The sequence below is a fragment of the Trichoplusia ni genome, chromosome 13, assembly GCF_003590095.1.
Source record: "Trichoplusia ni isolate ovarian cell line Hi5 chromosome 13, tn1, whole genome shotgun sequence".
Taxonomy (NCBI): Eukaryota; Metazoa; Arthropoda; class Insecta; order Lepidoptera; family Noctuidae; genus Trichoplusia; species Trichoplusia ni.
In genome coordinates, this window is record NC_039490.1 from 10,327,546 (window position 1) to 10,343,604 (window position 16,059).

Here is a 16,059-nt window from a genome sequence, read left to right on the forward strand (position 1 = left end):
AAAGTTTATGTTAAAATGCAAACTGCAGATGTAATTGTGTTATTTTAAGATTGCACTTACTTCAAGCAACCTTGCATCATAAATGCATTGAATAAAAGATCAAGATTTATGTGTAAAACTCACCGTTTAATCACTTATTTAGCTACAAACTATTATTTACACACTATGTATGAGATTTCTTTACACGTATATACAAAAGCGTGTTTTTTTAGACACCGGAGAAATATGAGGTTATCTACATAAAGTGTCAAACTGAATTGACATTTGCATGTGATGTTGCCAATGTCGCCAATGATGACTACAATGTCAGCTGGGTTGTAAAAATAAAACGTTTAGTTCCCAATGAATAAGAATTTTAACTTTAAAAGAAAAAATCATAATGGTTTCCGAAGCAACATGTTTACAAATTGAACCTTCCTAATGTTGAATACCGTAACACAAATGTTTAATAAGAATCTTATTGGAAAGACACTTTGCTTAACTGAAACTAAAGTTTGCATTTTGGTATTTTGGAAGCTTTAAAATCATTTCTTTGTATTTATTCTAAGGGGAACCTTTGTAGAAATAATTTGCACACGTCTTGGAGTATATTATTCTGCATGCTGTATCTGTGATGAATTAAAAGAAGGCCGTATGTAACAATGCAGGATAAAGACACGAACTTACGATCCTATCCGCCAAAGAAGAAGCGAACAGAAAAATAAACAAAAAGAAAGAATTATTAAGAAGGCAGACTTTGCGTCATCTTGGCATATGTCAACGTATAACCATAAAAATTCTCTAAGCATTCACATAACTTCACTTAAAAATAGTGTGATGTATAAATTTGTTGTTCAAAATGTCCATATACACATCTGGGCCTGACTTAGCGCGGACTGGGGCAGACATTTATAAATATTTAATAAACTATATTTGGTTAAAATGCCCGTGTTTACGGCTAACATACCCTGTGCTCTCAAAGTCGGCGATAGAATTGAAATCGGTGGTAAAATTAAGGAGAATGCACGCAAGTAAGCTTCACTTTGCGTGTCTACTTTGTGAGATAGGGAATGTTGTTGTTGGTGTCTCAAATGTGGTGGAGCCTTGACTGCCTGGAGTACCAAGCGGCATGACCCCTGTGCGTGACGGTCTGCGGGTTCAATCCCCGCTCGGGACAAACATTTGTCCATGTGTTCCTAGTGTAAAAAATGAAAATAAATTGACAGTTGTTCAACAATATTATTGAATCATGTTATATACAATATTAAGGATCTTAATTTTTAAACAATATCTCTCTGGCAGACAGAATTGTAAATTGTGAGCTTTGAATCTACAAAAAAGATTTACGATCTTTCATTAATTTAAATACTATTCATTCACAAGTTAGAAAATAAACGAGATATGGAATTCACTCATCTTACTATCAAAATCTATTCAATTTCAGTTATCTTTAATATGTAATTTGGTACAGAATGTCGGTGAACTTATGCGCTCAGGAAGGAGAAGAACCCCGCGATGTTGTGCTGCATTTTGACGTGAGGTTCCATCGAGACAACATCATATCCTTGTCGCGGAAGAACGGCATCTGGATCGGCAGTGGGAACTATGATACCAACTATAATATGTTTGTGCCAGGTTTGTACATATTTAAGTCAAGGGGTAAAAATAGAAAGGCGAGTTTGGGCTTGGTCGACAGCGTGGTGTTGCCATATGATGGCTTTATAATGGAAATAAAGAAGTGCGACACTGACTCACGAAATTCAGACAATTTCAGACAGCGAATATTGCAGTTGATAGTTTGCAAGTGTATAAAACCTGCTTGAAAATTGTAAGTGATTTAAAGAAATTGGTTGATTACTTGCTGTTTAGTCGTTCAGACAGATTTCCCAATATGTATTTTTCATTATATCACATTATTAAAAAGTTAGGAAGATTAAAAGATACGTATAGTAACATCACTTGCTAGTTCAAAACGTACTAGTAAGTGACGTCACACGAGATTTTATTTATCCAATATCTAAACAGTTTCTTTTGTTAAATACCCTATCTATTACTTGCATTTTTCTTCTCAGGCACAATATTTCGTATAATATTCGAGATCAAGGACACGGATGTGATCACGATCTACTGCCAGGGCAAGTTCCACTCCAACTTCCTGCCGAAGATACCCCTCACGATGGCGCGGTACATAGTCGCGTGGGCCGACGTCGAGAGAGTCACGCATTGCTACTTCCATTTCGCCAATAAGGTAAGATCCTCGAAGGTAGGAGGGTATTTGGAGCTTTTCAGATTTGGTGAAAGATGGCGAAAGCTATTTAAGCGTTAAAAAGTAAAATCGTCACCTGTTTGTAAAACCCCCACGACACAAGGATTAAATTCCTTACAGCGGGAGTCGTTTTTTTTTTTAAAGAAAAAAGTTTTTCCGAGAGTAAGTAAGACCCAAAAGATGAGATGAAGAGACGATCTGGCCGGAGGCATTCAAAAAGGCGTAGTAACAACTAGAGGTCGACCAAGGAGTATGGAAAGGAAATAATGACTGCAGTACGATTTCAAGGTCAAAATAAATATATCTGGCTATCTGTGTCTTGTGACCGGGATGGTTGGCGCTCTTTGGGGGAGGCCTACGTTCAGCAGTGGCCGGTGATAGGCTGAGATGATGATGATGATGATGATCAGTGTCAACCTTTTTCCCTGGTATGAAAATAGGGGCGGCAAAATGACAAATTGAACAGTTTCCTCAGCTAGAAGAGACCCCCGCTAAGAGATTTTATCTTCTATGAGTTGTTATACTACACACTAAGTTTGAATTGAGTGAAAAGTTAAGTTTCTTTAGATTAGGAAAACAAAAACTCCATCTCACAACTTTGATTCGGACTCAAAAATAAATGAAAAGTCACGTTTGATTTTTGGGATGTTTAACTTAATTAGCATATCGATGTCGTTAAATGTCTTTGTGGAATGTTTCTCAGGCAGTCGGCGGAGACGAAGCAGTCGGTATACCGAGTTCCTTCTCGCCGCAGTCACCGCGCCCCACAATGCTCGCGGGAGATATCAAAAGATGGTAACATACCTTCGTTTCCTGTAGCAGGATCTCTAGCAGAGTGTGTAGAGGAAAGACATGCTGATAAACAACCAAGCAATAAGCAAGAAGGCAAAATGCTTCGGACCCCCAGCGTAAACTGGCCCCATGTTCAGAAATGTTGTTCCGATAAAATATTTAAAGATTGGTTAAGGGTTGTTTTGGGAGTGGACCTGAAAGTAAATTTTGCCACGGGCTTAAAACCGAATTCGATTCAAAAATATCTTTTATAAACCCTACTTTAAAATTGAGGTGTCTGACTATGTATTGTATTCTCTATCTATCTGTTTTTGGCATCATAGCTCCCAAAAAGATTGAGCGATTTCAATTCATTTTGGTTTATATTGAGGGTGAATTATGTGAGAGTGTTCTCAGATAATATATGTTTGATCAAAACGGTCTAACCATTGGAAAGTAGTGTAGTTGAAGTTTTGACTATACAGGGATCTTTTAATTTTATCTTTTTATTTCTGCCCCATAATATATTTTCACAGTCAAAGGATACACAAGAAATCGGCGCCTGGTTCACCTCAGTTGCACTCGTCAAACGAGAGTTCGGACGATGAAAAGCCTCGTCCGAAAAACGATGGGCGAGCAGACCGGTACTTCTACGACACACTTATGTGCCAGCCGCCAGAACATCCCAAATTCGGATCTCCTGAATCTATGAAAAGGAGAGACCCTAGTTTAGCTAGAAGTAAAATAGAATACAGTAGGAAATATAGAGAAGTATCTGATACGGAGAAGAATGATAGTGAAGACTATTCTGAGGACCCCTCGAAGAATATGGACTCGTCCGTCGTCGAGTCAGATGATGTACTGCAAGAGTTGGGCATTAAGAAACGGAATAGGAGAGGCAAATTCGCTCCCTTCGCACAAGTCGTAAATTTTATGGGGAAGACGACCAGGAGAAATTAGTGTTGTGCTACGGTGATCGATTATTTTACAACTGGTAGTCCGGTTTAGTCGATTTTATGTGTTTATTTTTTTTTGTAGATTTTGTTTGTATTTGTAATAGTGGTGTCCTTTTTGGAACGATGGGGCAGTTTCGCAGTTTGTTTTATTTTTTTTAGTATTGTTACAAGGCTAGATAATTATGGTTGTCGTCTTTATGAAGTAATGTGACATCAAGATAAACTTGTAATATTAAATAACCTATTTGGTTAAAAAATAATAATTTGTAACAGTGTTTTAATAAAATTTCAAAAATATTGTTCGAATTGTAATGTTTTATTTACACACGATACAAAACTACGGTAATATTATTACATATAGTAACATTACGTGGCTTAGCGTACTATACACAACAAATAGTGTCTCTCCGGGGGGAGGACCTTATAATAATTTTGAACACCTTTTAAAATAATAGTCTTATTGAGCACAAATTATAAAACGCTAGCTGTCCCGAATTTTGTAGCAGTCGATGATTACTATATAGGTAAAAATAGAAAAAAATAAAGTCATTAAGCTATCCTATCTTGCAAGTATTAAAACTCACACGGAGTGTAAATTTTATTAAAATAGGTTGAGTAGTTTAGGAGCCTATCGCTTAGTTATGAACTTATGAGACATTTGATAGAGAGTTACAGACATTGCATTTCTCGATAGGGATAAATGGTAAAGTTTTTCTTTTATAATCTATGCTCAAATAAGACCTGTAATAAAACCCCATCAAACATCAATTTTATAACGATTAGTTAATTTTAAATTACCTATATTAAGATATTGCAGTCGGTTTTCTTAAAAAATAAGTATAAAATTATAAACAATTTTTTTTATCTAATTTCTTAGTTTCCAGTTTAGGAGAATAGATTAACAGAAAAAAGCTTTAAGCAGCCGTTTACGCTCCCAAAAGAAGTTATCACTTCACAATAGTTTTTCAAAACTGGCAACTTTTGTGAATGCGATATTGGTTGTAAGTTTTGTGCTTAGCCAATCATTTTCATAAATTACTTAGACTACACATTATAATAACTAGCTTTACAGAAACCGGTGTATAATTCACTTTAACCAATAATCAACTTCATTCTACCATTTTTGTTGCTGAAATATAATTTGAAAATCAATAGTATTTTAACTAACTTAGTAGATGATACGAAGATAAAAATATGGACATTTGTATAAGCATGTCTGTCTGTCTTCGCACGAAAACAGTAATATACATTTATAGATATTCGCATCTAGGCGACGTAGACCACACAGGGTATTGGAAATAACCTTGTGTAAAGTCATTTCTGACATAAATCATGAGCAAATATTCTTAACATGTAATCTTATTGATAGAAAGAGACAAAAACTTTGTCTGTCTCTTTTTTGAAAAGTCACGAGTCGAACTCGAATTCTTACATATTCCCTCGAGTTCAGCTCGTGACGTAGTTTACAGAATTATCCATCAATTTACAATAGTTACTAAACATTGCCTAGAACACACGTTATGACCTAAAACAGAAAATATTTACAATAGAATTAGCCTATTTCCCTAATTTTAACAATGATCTACGAAAATCAATCTTATCACGTTATAATAAGGATGACTTTTATGGGATTAAATGACACTTACTACACTTTGAAATAAAAATAAATCTACAAAATCGGTTCATTCAATCCGCAGTTATGATAATAAACATAAAAAACGAGCGAATTACGGACGTATTAGAAACTATTGAAGTCGGTTGAAAACTATTCCAATTGTGTAGGCGAGGCGACACTACACAGTGTTTTAGAACAGGGCCCCGATTCTGCTATTTACAATCACCGATAAATGAATGGCAATTGGATTAAATTTTAAATTATTCCTACACAATAATTGAAGATTCATTGTATTGGCCATACTAAATTTCCAATTATTGTCTAGGAAAAATGCTTAAAAGAATACGAAAAGTGTTATTTTAAGCCAATTTTCATAATTCATCAGCATTGTAAATAGCATAATTGGGGCCCAGTTCTAAGATTGAATTTCGTAATTAATTGTTACCAACGACGTATATTTAGTTTATAAGTAAACCATATTTTAATTAATAACCTAATTAAAAATTTAATTAAAGTTTATATACAGTTGTACTTAGCTTAAACATTTGGTAAATTATTATAAATATAAAATTACAAAATTTACAACTAATACATTAAACGATTATTTACAATTTAAATTGACTACGAAAGTTATTTTAAGATGCTTTGCAGCTACTGTACACCTTAAAGTGGCAGATACTGCATGACACTTAAAGTCGCCAAAGTGAAAAGTAAAAATCTTAAGTCGGTCATATAGAGAATTAACCTTTATTTGAACAATGATAAACTGTTTTAAAGTGTAGGGAGCTTATGACGTAACGACTGCGAAATTTATAGGTACATAAAAGTGAAGTCACGTCACGCGAGAGTTCCATTCACTTTGATCAGTTTAAGCTCGCAGGACAAATTTAAAAATATATATGCAATATTATTCAATACGGTAGTTATCCCTATAGAGTAGTGATTAAGTATAAATACGAAAAATGGAAGTCTGTAGCGTCCTATAGACGATAGAAACCTAAATACATCTTGGTTTAACTTAATTGTGTGTTTTGCTTGATTTATTGTTTATAAGAGTAAATATGTATCTAAACCGCCAGTTAAATATTAAAAAATATTTATACCAACGTATTTTTTTCACTAATACTTGCCCATTTATATCTAATTAGTTTTTTATTATTACGAAAATTAAATAATCATAATTATGCGTAACAGCTTTCATTAATTCAGCTGGAAATTTAATAACAGCCAATTAAAAATGTTTTATACTCATTAGTGATATATTAACTCACATGTAGATTAAAAGTCTTTTCCAGGTTTTTCTTCTTGATTTATCTTCTGTTCAGTGCCCTTCTCTTCTTGGCTTGCCAATGCTTCTTGTTCCTTCTGTTTTTCGTAAGCCCAGTGTTGGCTGATCTGTAAAAAGAACATTATTGATGAAACCTTATTTTTATATCACCGAACTTCGATGATTAGACTATAACTAACGTGACTTTAGCGCTTGCTTTAGGAGTACTAGAAATAATATTTGATTTTGATGGCTAGCCGGTATATGACTATAATAATAAAAATAAAAGTACAAAATGCATCTAATTCAATGGATTTAAAGTTATAGAAGATACAAATCAATCAAAGATTTTGAAAGTTTTGGAAACCAATTTATTCAGAGAACTCCAAAAAATCGCGGAATGACAGAAATTTGAAACATGGGAATCGTAAATAGTCAGGATTTCATATCTAGGAGAAAAGTGGATGAAGCAATAAGCAATTCTAAGAGGAGCAATGATGGGCATGTGTATCAGGCTAACTTATTGCCTATGCATATCAGAATTATCAGAAAATTACATATTTTGCAACAGTTGCTGGAATTTAGACCTGCAACTATGTGCATAATAATTCAATCTTTGAAACCCTATTTCACATAAATACTTAGACCTTTGTTTAGTCCTAGCTACCACATTAGGTTAAGTAACCTGTAATGGAAGATTAGTGTGATAATTAAATAAATAAATAAATAATCACTCACTGGACAAACCCACTGTGCGCAACGACTCCCGCGTTAAGTAATTAAATCCACATGGCGTGTGGTTTCACAAAAATCAAATTCACCAACACAAAGGCACCCAGATTCAGAACAAGCATTCGTGGATGACACACACACGCTTACCCTACGCGCGGACTGAACTTTATTCGCGAAAATAGCTAAGAATCGCTCTATATTTATGGCGAGTCTTGTCGCGGGTTCGATCCCCGCGTTGAACAAGCATTTGTGTGATCCAAGAATGTTTGTACGTTTATTCTATTCTATTCTTGTACCCATACTCAGGGTGTCTTTGTGCATGCGATTCGTTTTTTGTAAAACCCCCGCGACTCGAAGATTACATTCCTTACTGCGGAAGTCGCTTTTAAAATAATAACTTAATGAAAAAAATCTATACTTACAGGAAAAGCTACGTCTGATTCTTGTATAATAAGTCCGTCAATAACATGAGTCCACAAAAAGGTGCGGTCTTCAAACACCTCTTCCGCTTTCTTTTTTACCTTTTGATCTATCTTTTCATCTTCTTCTTTACTTGTTACCTTTTGACTATCTTTTAAACCGGGTTCCTCTTTAATTTTACCTATTTCAGGTATCTTTTTCAGATTCAACTCTTCCGTAATTATATTTTCAATGATTGTAGAGAAGTTCATATTTTCCGTTGTTTTTCTATGTTTTTTTGTTTTTATATCTATAGATGTCGCTTTGTGTTTGCCTTTTCCTATCTTTTGTCGTTCTTCATATTTTGCAATAACGTTGTCTATAGTTTGAAGTGTATCTTTATCTTTTTCAGTAACACTTTCTTCTGAATCTGATATTTCTGAATCAGATTCAATAGAAGATGAATCATAAGACATGTCTTTTTGAAATATCTTCTGGTTATCTTTAATTTCTGTTTCTATATCGGATGATTCGTCGTAGTAATGTGTTTCTTCTACTAAGTCCACAGATAATTCTACCTTTGTGATCATCTCTTGAAAGGAATCTTCGAAATCTTTTTCAGGTACAACTAAATTTTTATCTTTTATTATTTGTTTTTGTATTTCAATTATCTTTGCTTCGTCGACGTCGTTATTTAAATCCATTATCTCTGGAAAAAAACTAAACTTTTCTAAATTAACTTGCAAAACTTTGTTATTATTAATAATTTCTTTGATGATATTTTCACTTACGCAAGTTTGTTTACCTGAAGGTTTAGTTTGATCCATCTGACTATTATTAACTGCCTCCGGATTTGCTATTTCCATTTTTTCAACTGCATCCTTTTTTTCAACTGTCTCCTTAATTTTTACTGTCTCCAAAGTGGTAACTGGTTCCATTATGTTATCTAGCTCAGTATGTTCAATAGTATCTGTATTTTTAACTGTTTCAACATGTATGACTCCTTTCTCAGTTTCAGTTGTCTCCGGTATTTCATCTGGCTCTGCATTTTTAACACTCTTCGTAATATTTACTGTCTCGGTATTTGACACTGTTTCGTTATTTTTAACTGTCAGCATGTTATCAACAGTCTCCTTTTTTTTTGTCGTCTTCGTATTCTTAAAAATCTCAGTATTTTTTGCTGTTTTTGTATTTTTTAATGTCTCCAACATTTTAACAGGCACAATATTTTTGACAACCTTAGATTCTTTATCCGTCTCTGTATTTTCATTTGTTTGAGTATTATTTATTGTTTCATTATTTGCATCTGCTTCTACATTTTCAACAGTCTCTGTTACTTCTTCGATATTTTTACTTGTCTCTAGTTTTTCAACTGTCTGCATTTCCTCAACTGTTTCCGAATTTTTCGTTGTCTCTGTAATGCTTGCTAGCTCGACATCTGTAACAGCCTTAGTTTTTTTACCTTTCTCAGTATTTTTAACTGCCTCTTCCTTTTTATCAGTTGAATTGTTAGCTGTCTCTGTATTTTCAACTGTTTTTTCAACTCTAATAGTTCCATTATTTTCGACTGCTTCACCATTTTCAACTGTCTCCATATTATTACCTGTCTCAGTATTTCTATCTGTCTTAGTATTTTTGTCTGTATTGGTGTTTGTCACATTTTCGTTATTTTTAACGGTATTTTCAGCTTTATCAGTATTTTTAGTCATCTCCGTTATCTTATCTGGCACAATATTCTTAACAGTCTTGGGGTTTTTGCTTTTTTCAGTATTTTCAATTGTCATATTAACCGTATCCATATTTTCAGCTGTCTTTGTATTTTTTATTGTTGCATTATTTTTAACAGTTTCAAAATTTTTAACTGGATCCGTGTTTTTAGTTTTCTCAGCATTTTTATCGGTCTCCAATATTTCAACTGGCACACTCTTTTTTACAACTTTAGGTTTTTTACCTTTCTCAACATTTTTAACTGTTTTAATATTTTTCAGTTTTTCAATTTTTTTAGCTGTCTTAGTATTTTCTTGTGTCTCCAGTATATCAACAGGCTCAATATTTTGAATAGCCTCAGGTTTTCTACTTGTCTCAGTATTCTCAATAGTCCCCTCATTTTCAAAAGCCTGTATATTATTAACTGTATCCGTATTTTTATCTTTCTCAGCATTTTTTGCCCTCTTAGTATTGTTAATCACCTTATCATTTTTAGTTGTCTCCAATATCCTCACTCGCTCAGTATTTTTAACAATCTTAGCTTTGTCAACTGTCTCTGTATTTTCAACTGTTTCTGTATTCTTTGTTGTTTCGTTATTTTTATCTGTTCCAACATTTTTAATAGTCTGCGTACTTTCCATTGACTCCGTTTTTTCAACGGGCTCACTATTTTCAGGTGGTTTCGTGTTTGTATCTTTACCATCATTTTTTGCCGTCATCCTATTATTAACCTTCTCAACATTTTTAGGCTTCTTCTTATTTTCTTGTGTCTCCAATATTTCATTCGGCTCAATATTTTTAGAAGCCTTATGTTTTCTACCTCTCTCAGTATTTTCAACAGTCCCTTTATTTTCAAAGACCTCGACATCATTATGTGACTCCGTATTTTCAACGATTTCTATGTTTTTTACTGTTTTACCGTTTTTACCGTTATTTTTAATTGCTTCAAAATTTTTCGATGTATCTATATTTTCATGTGTGTCATTGATTTCATCTTCCTCAGCATTTTTTGCCTTCTCGGAATTTTTCTCCTTATTTTCAAGTGTCCCAAAAGAATTAACTGGCTCAGTATTTTTTAAAAATTTAGGTTTTCTACCTCTCTTAGTTTTTTTAACAGTAGTATTATTACCTGCCTCAGTATTTACAACTGTTTCGACATGTTTTATTGTTTCATAATTTTCAATAGCTTCAATATTTTCAACTGGTTCCGTATTATGAACTGTTTCTGAATTTTTAGCTCTCTCATCGCTTTTTGCTGTTTTTATATTCTTTACCGCCTCAGCATTTTTATCCGTCTCCTTATTTTCAGGTGTCTCCAATATTTCAACTGGCTCATTTTTAATAGCCTTAGGTTTTCTACCTCTCTTACTTTTTTTAACTGCCTCTACATTGTTAACTGTCTCTGAATTTTTTTTTGTTGCACTATTCACTGTCTCGGAATTATCAACTTTATTGGAATTTTTAGTTTTTCTCGTATTTGTCACTGTCTCCGTACTTTTTTGTGTCTCCAATATTTCAACTGGCTCAATATTTTTAATAGTTTTAGGTTTTCTACCTCTCTTACTTTTTTTAACCGTCTCGTTTTCTGTAACTGTCTCGATATTTTCAAACGTGTCTGTATTTTGAATAGTTACATTATTTTTAACTGTTTCTGTGTTTTTAACTGAGTTTTCATTTTTATTTGCTCTTGTAATTCTCATTGTTTCGGTGTTTTGAATCGTCTTCGTATTCTTAACTGTCTCATCACTTTTAACTGTTTTAGATTTTTTCACTGTATCAGTATTTTTAACTTTTTCCGTGTTTTTATCTATCTCGGAATTTTTTGATGTCCTCGTATTTTTAACTTCTTCAATATCTTTATTTGCCTCCGCAGTCTTAGATTTTTTACTTTTCTTAGTATTTTGAACTATTTTAGTATCATTATCTGTTTCCGTATTTTGAACCATTTTATGTTTTTTACCAATCTCAGCGTTTTTAACTGGTTCCGTACTTGTAGCAGGCTCAATATTCTTTGATTTCTTAATTTTTGAATGATCATTCTTTATTGGTTGAACATCATTTTCAGACATGATAATTTTCATTTCGTTTAATATATTTTTAATATCATGCGTTTTAGTATTTTTGAGCTTTAATTTTGATTTATTTTTGCTTTTAAGTTTATTCTTTTTATATTTTTTGATTTTATTTATTTTAGACTTCATTTTTTGAGTATCGTCTTTATTTTTAGTATCTTTTTCTTGTAAATTATTTCTGTTTTTAGGTGCGATTTTACTTGTTTTAATACTTTTTCCAACTATATTGCAATTTTTGTCGATACGACGCATATTTTTTATGGCTTTTTTAGCCTGAATGTCTCCATTTTCATTTGAAGTACTATTAACATCATTAAGTATAATATTATTAATAATAGTAATTTTATTTCGTTCCTTTTTGCTATCATTTTTATTCTTTGTTTCATCAACTTCTTGAATAATATCGCTATTAATAATAACATCATTAGCTTCTAGTACATTATTATCAATATTTTTTTTATTCGCTTCCGCGATATTTGCTTGTCTGCGTAATTCTCTTAAATCCGTTGCTATGACAACCGGTAGTAAATTAATAATTTCCTTTATTTCCTCACGAGTTAATTCATTTTCTATACCTGGCGCAAACATTGGGCCAACAGTTTGTATTTCAAATCTTGGTTCGGGAGCGGGAACCTGTATTAGGTGTGTTGTATATTCGCTAGAGTCTGAAGTATCGTCAATATTTGGCACCATTATTGGACCAATAATATGGCCAATAGTTGGCACACCTGCAGGTTGATCTTTTGAAGCTTGTATGATTGGATGAGATGTGATCCCAGGCGCTCCGAACTGTTGGGCGTTATTAGGGTCCAATATTTGGCCCGGATTTGGCCATGTTACTGGGAAAGCTTTTAATTCTGGACTTTGCTCGCTGTTTGGCTCTAAGGTTTGCCCATTGTTAGGGTCAATTATTTGACCACTTGGCCATATAATTGGAGCAATATTTATTCCCGAACTTTGATCGTTAGTCGCAGCTGGTATATCTGAGGGTTGGCCATTACTTGGGTCAGTTATCTGACCAACATTTGGCCATATAATAGAACCTATGTTTAAGTCAAGACTTTGTTCGCTTGTTGGGTTCAGTTCTAAGACTTGGCCATTATTTGGGTCCACTATTTGACCACTTGGCCATATAATTGAACCAATATTTATTTGCTTACTGGATGAACCTGGTATCTCATGAGATGTGACTTCAGATGGTGCTAAGCTTTGGCCATTATTTGGGTCACTTATTTGGCCGTTTGGCCATATTACATGACCAATATTTGTTTCTAGACTTTGCTCGCTACTAGGAGTTTGTATGAGTCCAGATTGGTCTATGTCTTGGTCTTTATCTGGGCCACTTGCTTGGCCTTCTTTGGCACATATTTCTGAACACGATCCGATAGGTGTAACTTCAGGAGATTCTGATTGTTGGTCAATTGTTGTTTCAAATATTTGGCCAACACTTGGCGATATTGTTTGATCAATATCCATTTCCATTGGCTCGAAGGTTGAATCTTGTGAGATATTATTGGATGTAACTTCAGATAGTTTCGTTTGTTGGTCATTATTTGGATCCAATATTTGGCCAATCTCTTGTATTTCTATGTCTTGATTTTCGGGCAGAATGTGTACATTTGAGCTTAGTGCTAGGTCAGGAGGATTCGCTTGACCAATAATTGGTGGAAACATTTGGGCAACATACATATCTGCATTTAGATTATCGGGTGGAGATAACATTCGACCATTTGTTTGTTCATAGATATTCAATATTTGGCCTGTATTTAGTAAGAACGTTGCGCCAGTAATTGGTTCAGTTGTAAACGTCTGGCCAATATTGGGCCAAATTAATAGACCAGGGTCTATTTCAATACTTGCTTCAGAACTTTGGGCCATCGGATCAGATGAAATTTCCGATGATGCCAATATATGGCCAACATTTGGTGAACTTTCATGGCCAACATCTTGTGTTTCTAACATCGGTTCATAAGCCAAAGGTGGTAAGTTTTGAATTACAGAGCTTATTGGTGCCAATATTTGTCCAACATCAGACTCACACATTTGGCTAACGTCTTGTAGTGTACCCAATGTTGGTTCGTAGGTTAAAGTTGGTAATATTTCTGGATCTATAGGGTTCATTGGTACAAATGTTTGTCCAACATCTGGCTCACATATTTGGCCAACACCTTCCTGTGTCTCTGATAAGATTTCATTCGCTACAGGGCTTATGAGTGGTAATTTTTGTCCAACATTGGGCGTACTAATATGGCCTACATCCTCCTGTGTTTTCAATGTTGGATCATAGACAATTTCCGGTAAGTTTCCTTCCACTAGATGACTTTCAGGCGCCAGTCCAACATTGGGCGTACTAATGTCGCCAACATTCTCTTCTGTTTCATCATTGGTCAAAACTGGTAAAATGTCATCCCTTGAAGAGCTTATTGGCGCTGTTGGTCCAACATTGGCCATCTTCCCTTCGCAAATATTCTGTTGGGTTTCAAGTGTTGGATCATAGGTAATTACAGGGCTTATAGACGCCAATGTTTCTCCAACATTTGACTCACATATTTGGACAACATTATCTCGTGTTCCTAATGTTGGCCCACTTGTCATTTCCGGTAAGGTTTCTTGAACTATAAAGCTTATTGGTGCTAATGTTTGTCCAACATTGGGCGTAGATATTTCACCAACATCTTGTGTTTGTAGTGTTGTCTCATAGGTCAGAATAGGTATGGTTTCATTTGTTAAAGGTGTTATTGGCGCCAATGTTTGTTCTACATTTGGTATACTCGTTTGCTCAGCAGACTCTTCGGTTTGAAATGTTGGTATATTGGTCAAAACTGGTAATATTTCTTGAATAATGGGGCTTATTGGCACCAGTGATTGGTCGTCGCTTGGCGTAATCTTTTGGCCAGGCTCTTGTATTTCAAATGTTGGTTCGCTTATCATTGCCGGCACAATTTCATTCGCTAGGTGGCTAATAGGTGCTAATTCTTGTCCAGCATTGGGCATGCACGTTTGACCAGTAGACTCTTGCATTTCTGATACAGTGTCCATGCTCACCGCTGGTAAGTTATCTTGAATTATAGGGATTTTTGATGCTAATTCTTGTCCAACATTGTGCATACACGGTACATCAGCTGATTCTTGCGTTTTTAATGTTGTCTCAAAGCTTAACTCTGGTGATATTTCTTCAATTATAGGGGTGATTGGTGCTATCTTTTGTCCAACATTGGGCATACACACTGCCTCAGCAGACTCTTGTGTGTCTATTTTTGGCTCGAAGGTCAACGCTGGTGCAATATCTTGAATTATAGGATCTATTGGTGTCAATGTTTGACCAACATTTGGACTTAAGTTTTGATCAACATCTTGTGTTATAAATATTGACTCATTGGTCAGAGAATCTTGTATCATCGGGCTTATTGGAGCCAATGATTGGCTTGCGTCTGAGGCGTGCATTTGGCCAACATTCTCCTGCGTAATTAATGTTGGATCTTGGGTCAAAGTTGGTAAGTTATCTTGAATTATAGGGCTTATTGTTGGTAATATTTGTTCAACAACTTGGTCACATATTTGACTTACATCTTTTTGTATTTCTAATGTTGGCTCCAAGGGCAAAATTGGTAAGATTTCTTGAATAACTGGTGTTGTTTGGCCAACATTGGGCTCACACTCTTTGCTGACAGATTCTTGAGTTTCTAATATTGACTCATCTGTCGAAGCTGGTAAGATTTCTGGAATTCTTGGAACCAATGTTTGTCCAACAGTTGGCTCAGATGGTATGGTGTTTTGAATTATGAGGCTTACTGGTGCCAATGTTTGGCCAACATCTGGTACAGCCATTTGTACAACACACTCTGGTTTTTCGAGTATTGGATTATTAGTCAAAGCTGGTATGATCTCTTGACATATTGGTGCTGTTTGCCCAACATCTGGCTCACATGTTTGGCCAACATCCTCTTTTGTTTCTAATATTCGCTCACTTGTCATTCCAGGTAAAATTTCTTGAACTTTATCACTTATTGGTGCTAATGTTTGTCCAACATTTGACGTGCTTGGTTGGCCAACAAGCTGTAATATGTTTGCGCTTTGTATCATTGGGGCTCTTAGTAATTCACTTAACACAGGATACTTTGCAATTTTTTGCCCAATATTGGGCACGCCTGGATCTTCAACATTTAATACTCTGATAGCACTCGTCGTTAAAGTATTCAAGCCAGTCGGTACAAATGTGTGGTTAAAATTGGGTATGATTATTTGGCCAATATTTGGAATAATTATTTGTCCAAATTTCACTTGAGTTGTCACAC

General features: G+C 34.6%; 4 protein-coding genes across 8 annotated transcripts in view; 1 reads left to right on the forward strand and 3 right to left on the reverse strand.

Annotated features, from left to right (window-relative positions):
- Positions 1 to 228, reverse strand: part of LOC113499807 (aspartate--tRNA ligase, cytoplasmic-like) — a 21,309-nt gene extending 21,081 nt beyond the window's left edge. Inside the window, 1 exon segment of the mRNA XM_026880339.1 lies at positions 124 to 228. The gene's annotated coding sequence lies outside the window, so the exon portion shown is untranslated.
- The window catches only part of LOC113499808, a 4,660-nt gene extending 395 nt beyond the window's left edge, over positions 1 to 4,265 (forward strand). Inside the window, exons 1-5 of one of the 3 annotated variants that reach the window (XM_026880341.1) lie at positions 335 to 1,010; positions 1,451 to 1,614; positions 2,052 to 2,227; positions 2,949 to 3,040; positions 3,553 to 4,265. In XM_026880341.1, coding sequence (XP_026736142.1) covers positions 922 to 1,010; positions 1,451 to 1,614; positions 2,052 to 2,227; positions 2,949 to 3,040; positions 3,553 to 3,976 — 945 coding nt within the window. In that variant the 5' untranslated portion in view covers positions 335 to 921 and the 3' untranslated portion in view covers positions 3,977 to 4,265. Of the gene's footprint in view, positions 1 to 334; positions 1,011 to 1,450; positions 1,615 to 2,051; positions 2,228 to 2,948 lie in introns of those variants that run through there. The other 2 variants (XM_026880342.1, XM_026880343.1) reach the window with 2 other exon arrangements.
- LOC113499806 (uncharacterized protein PF11_0213-like) lies at positions 3,635 to 11,819 on the reverse strand. Of its 3 annotated transcripts, none has more exons than XM_026880337.1 (3): positions 8,009 to 11,819; positions 6,859 to 6,982; positions 3,635 to 3,722 (listed from the first exon to the last, which is right to left on the reverse strand). In XM_026880337.1, the coding sequence occupies exons 1-2, from the start codon at positions 11,771 to 11,773 to the stop codon at positions 6,866 to 6,868; spliced, it is 3,882 nt and encodes a 1,293-aa protein (XP_026736138.1). In that variant the 5' UTR covers positions 11,774 to 11,819; the 3' UTR covers positions 3,635 to 3,722; positions 6,859 to 6,865. The 3 variants fall into 3 exon arrangements, with proteins under 3 accessions (XP_026736138.1, XP_026736139.1, XP_026736137.1); XM_026880338.1 differs by lacking the exon at positions 3,635 to 3,722 and having other exon boundaries at positions 5,909 to 6,982; positions 8,009 to 8,694; positions 8,791 to 11,819; XM_026880336.1 differs by lacking the exon at positions 3,635 to 3,722 and having other exon boundaries at positions 5,909 to 6,982.
- Positions 11,820 to 12,021: 202 nt separating this feature from the next.
- Positions 12,022 to 15,847, reverse strand: LOC113500245. Its single transcript, XM_026880952.1, has 2 exons — positions 12,340 to 15,847; positions 12,022 to 12,065 (listed from the first exon to the last, which is right to left on the reverse strand). The coding sequence occupies exons 1-2, from the start codon at positions 15,845 to 15,847 to the stop codon at positions 12,022 to 12,024; spliced, it is 3,552 nt and encodes a 1,183-aa protein (XP_026736753.1).
- Positions 15,848 to 16,059: the final 212 nt, after the last annotated feature.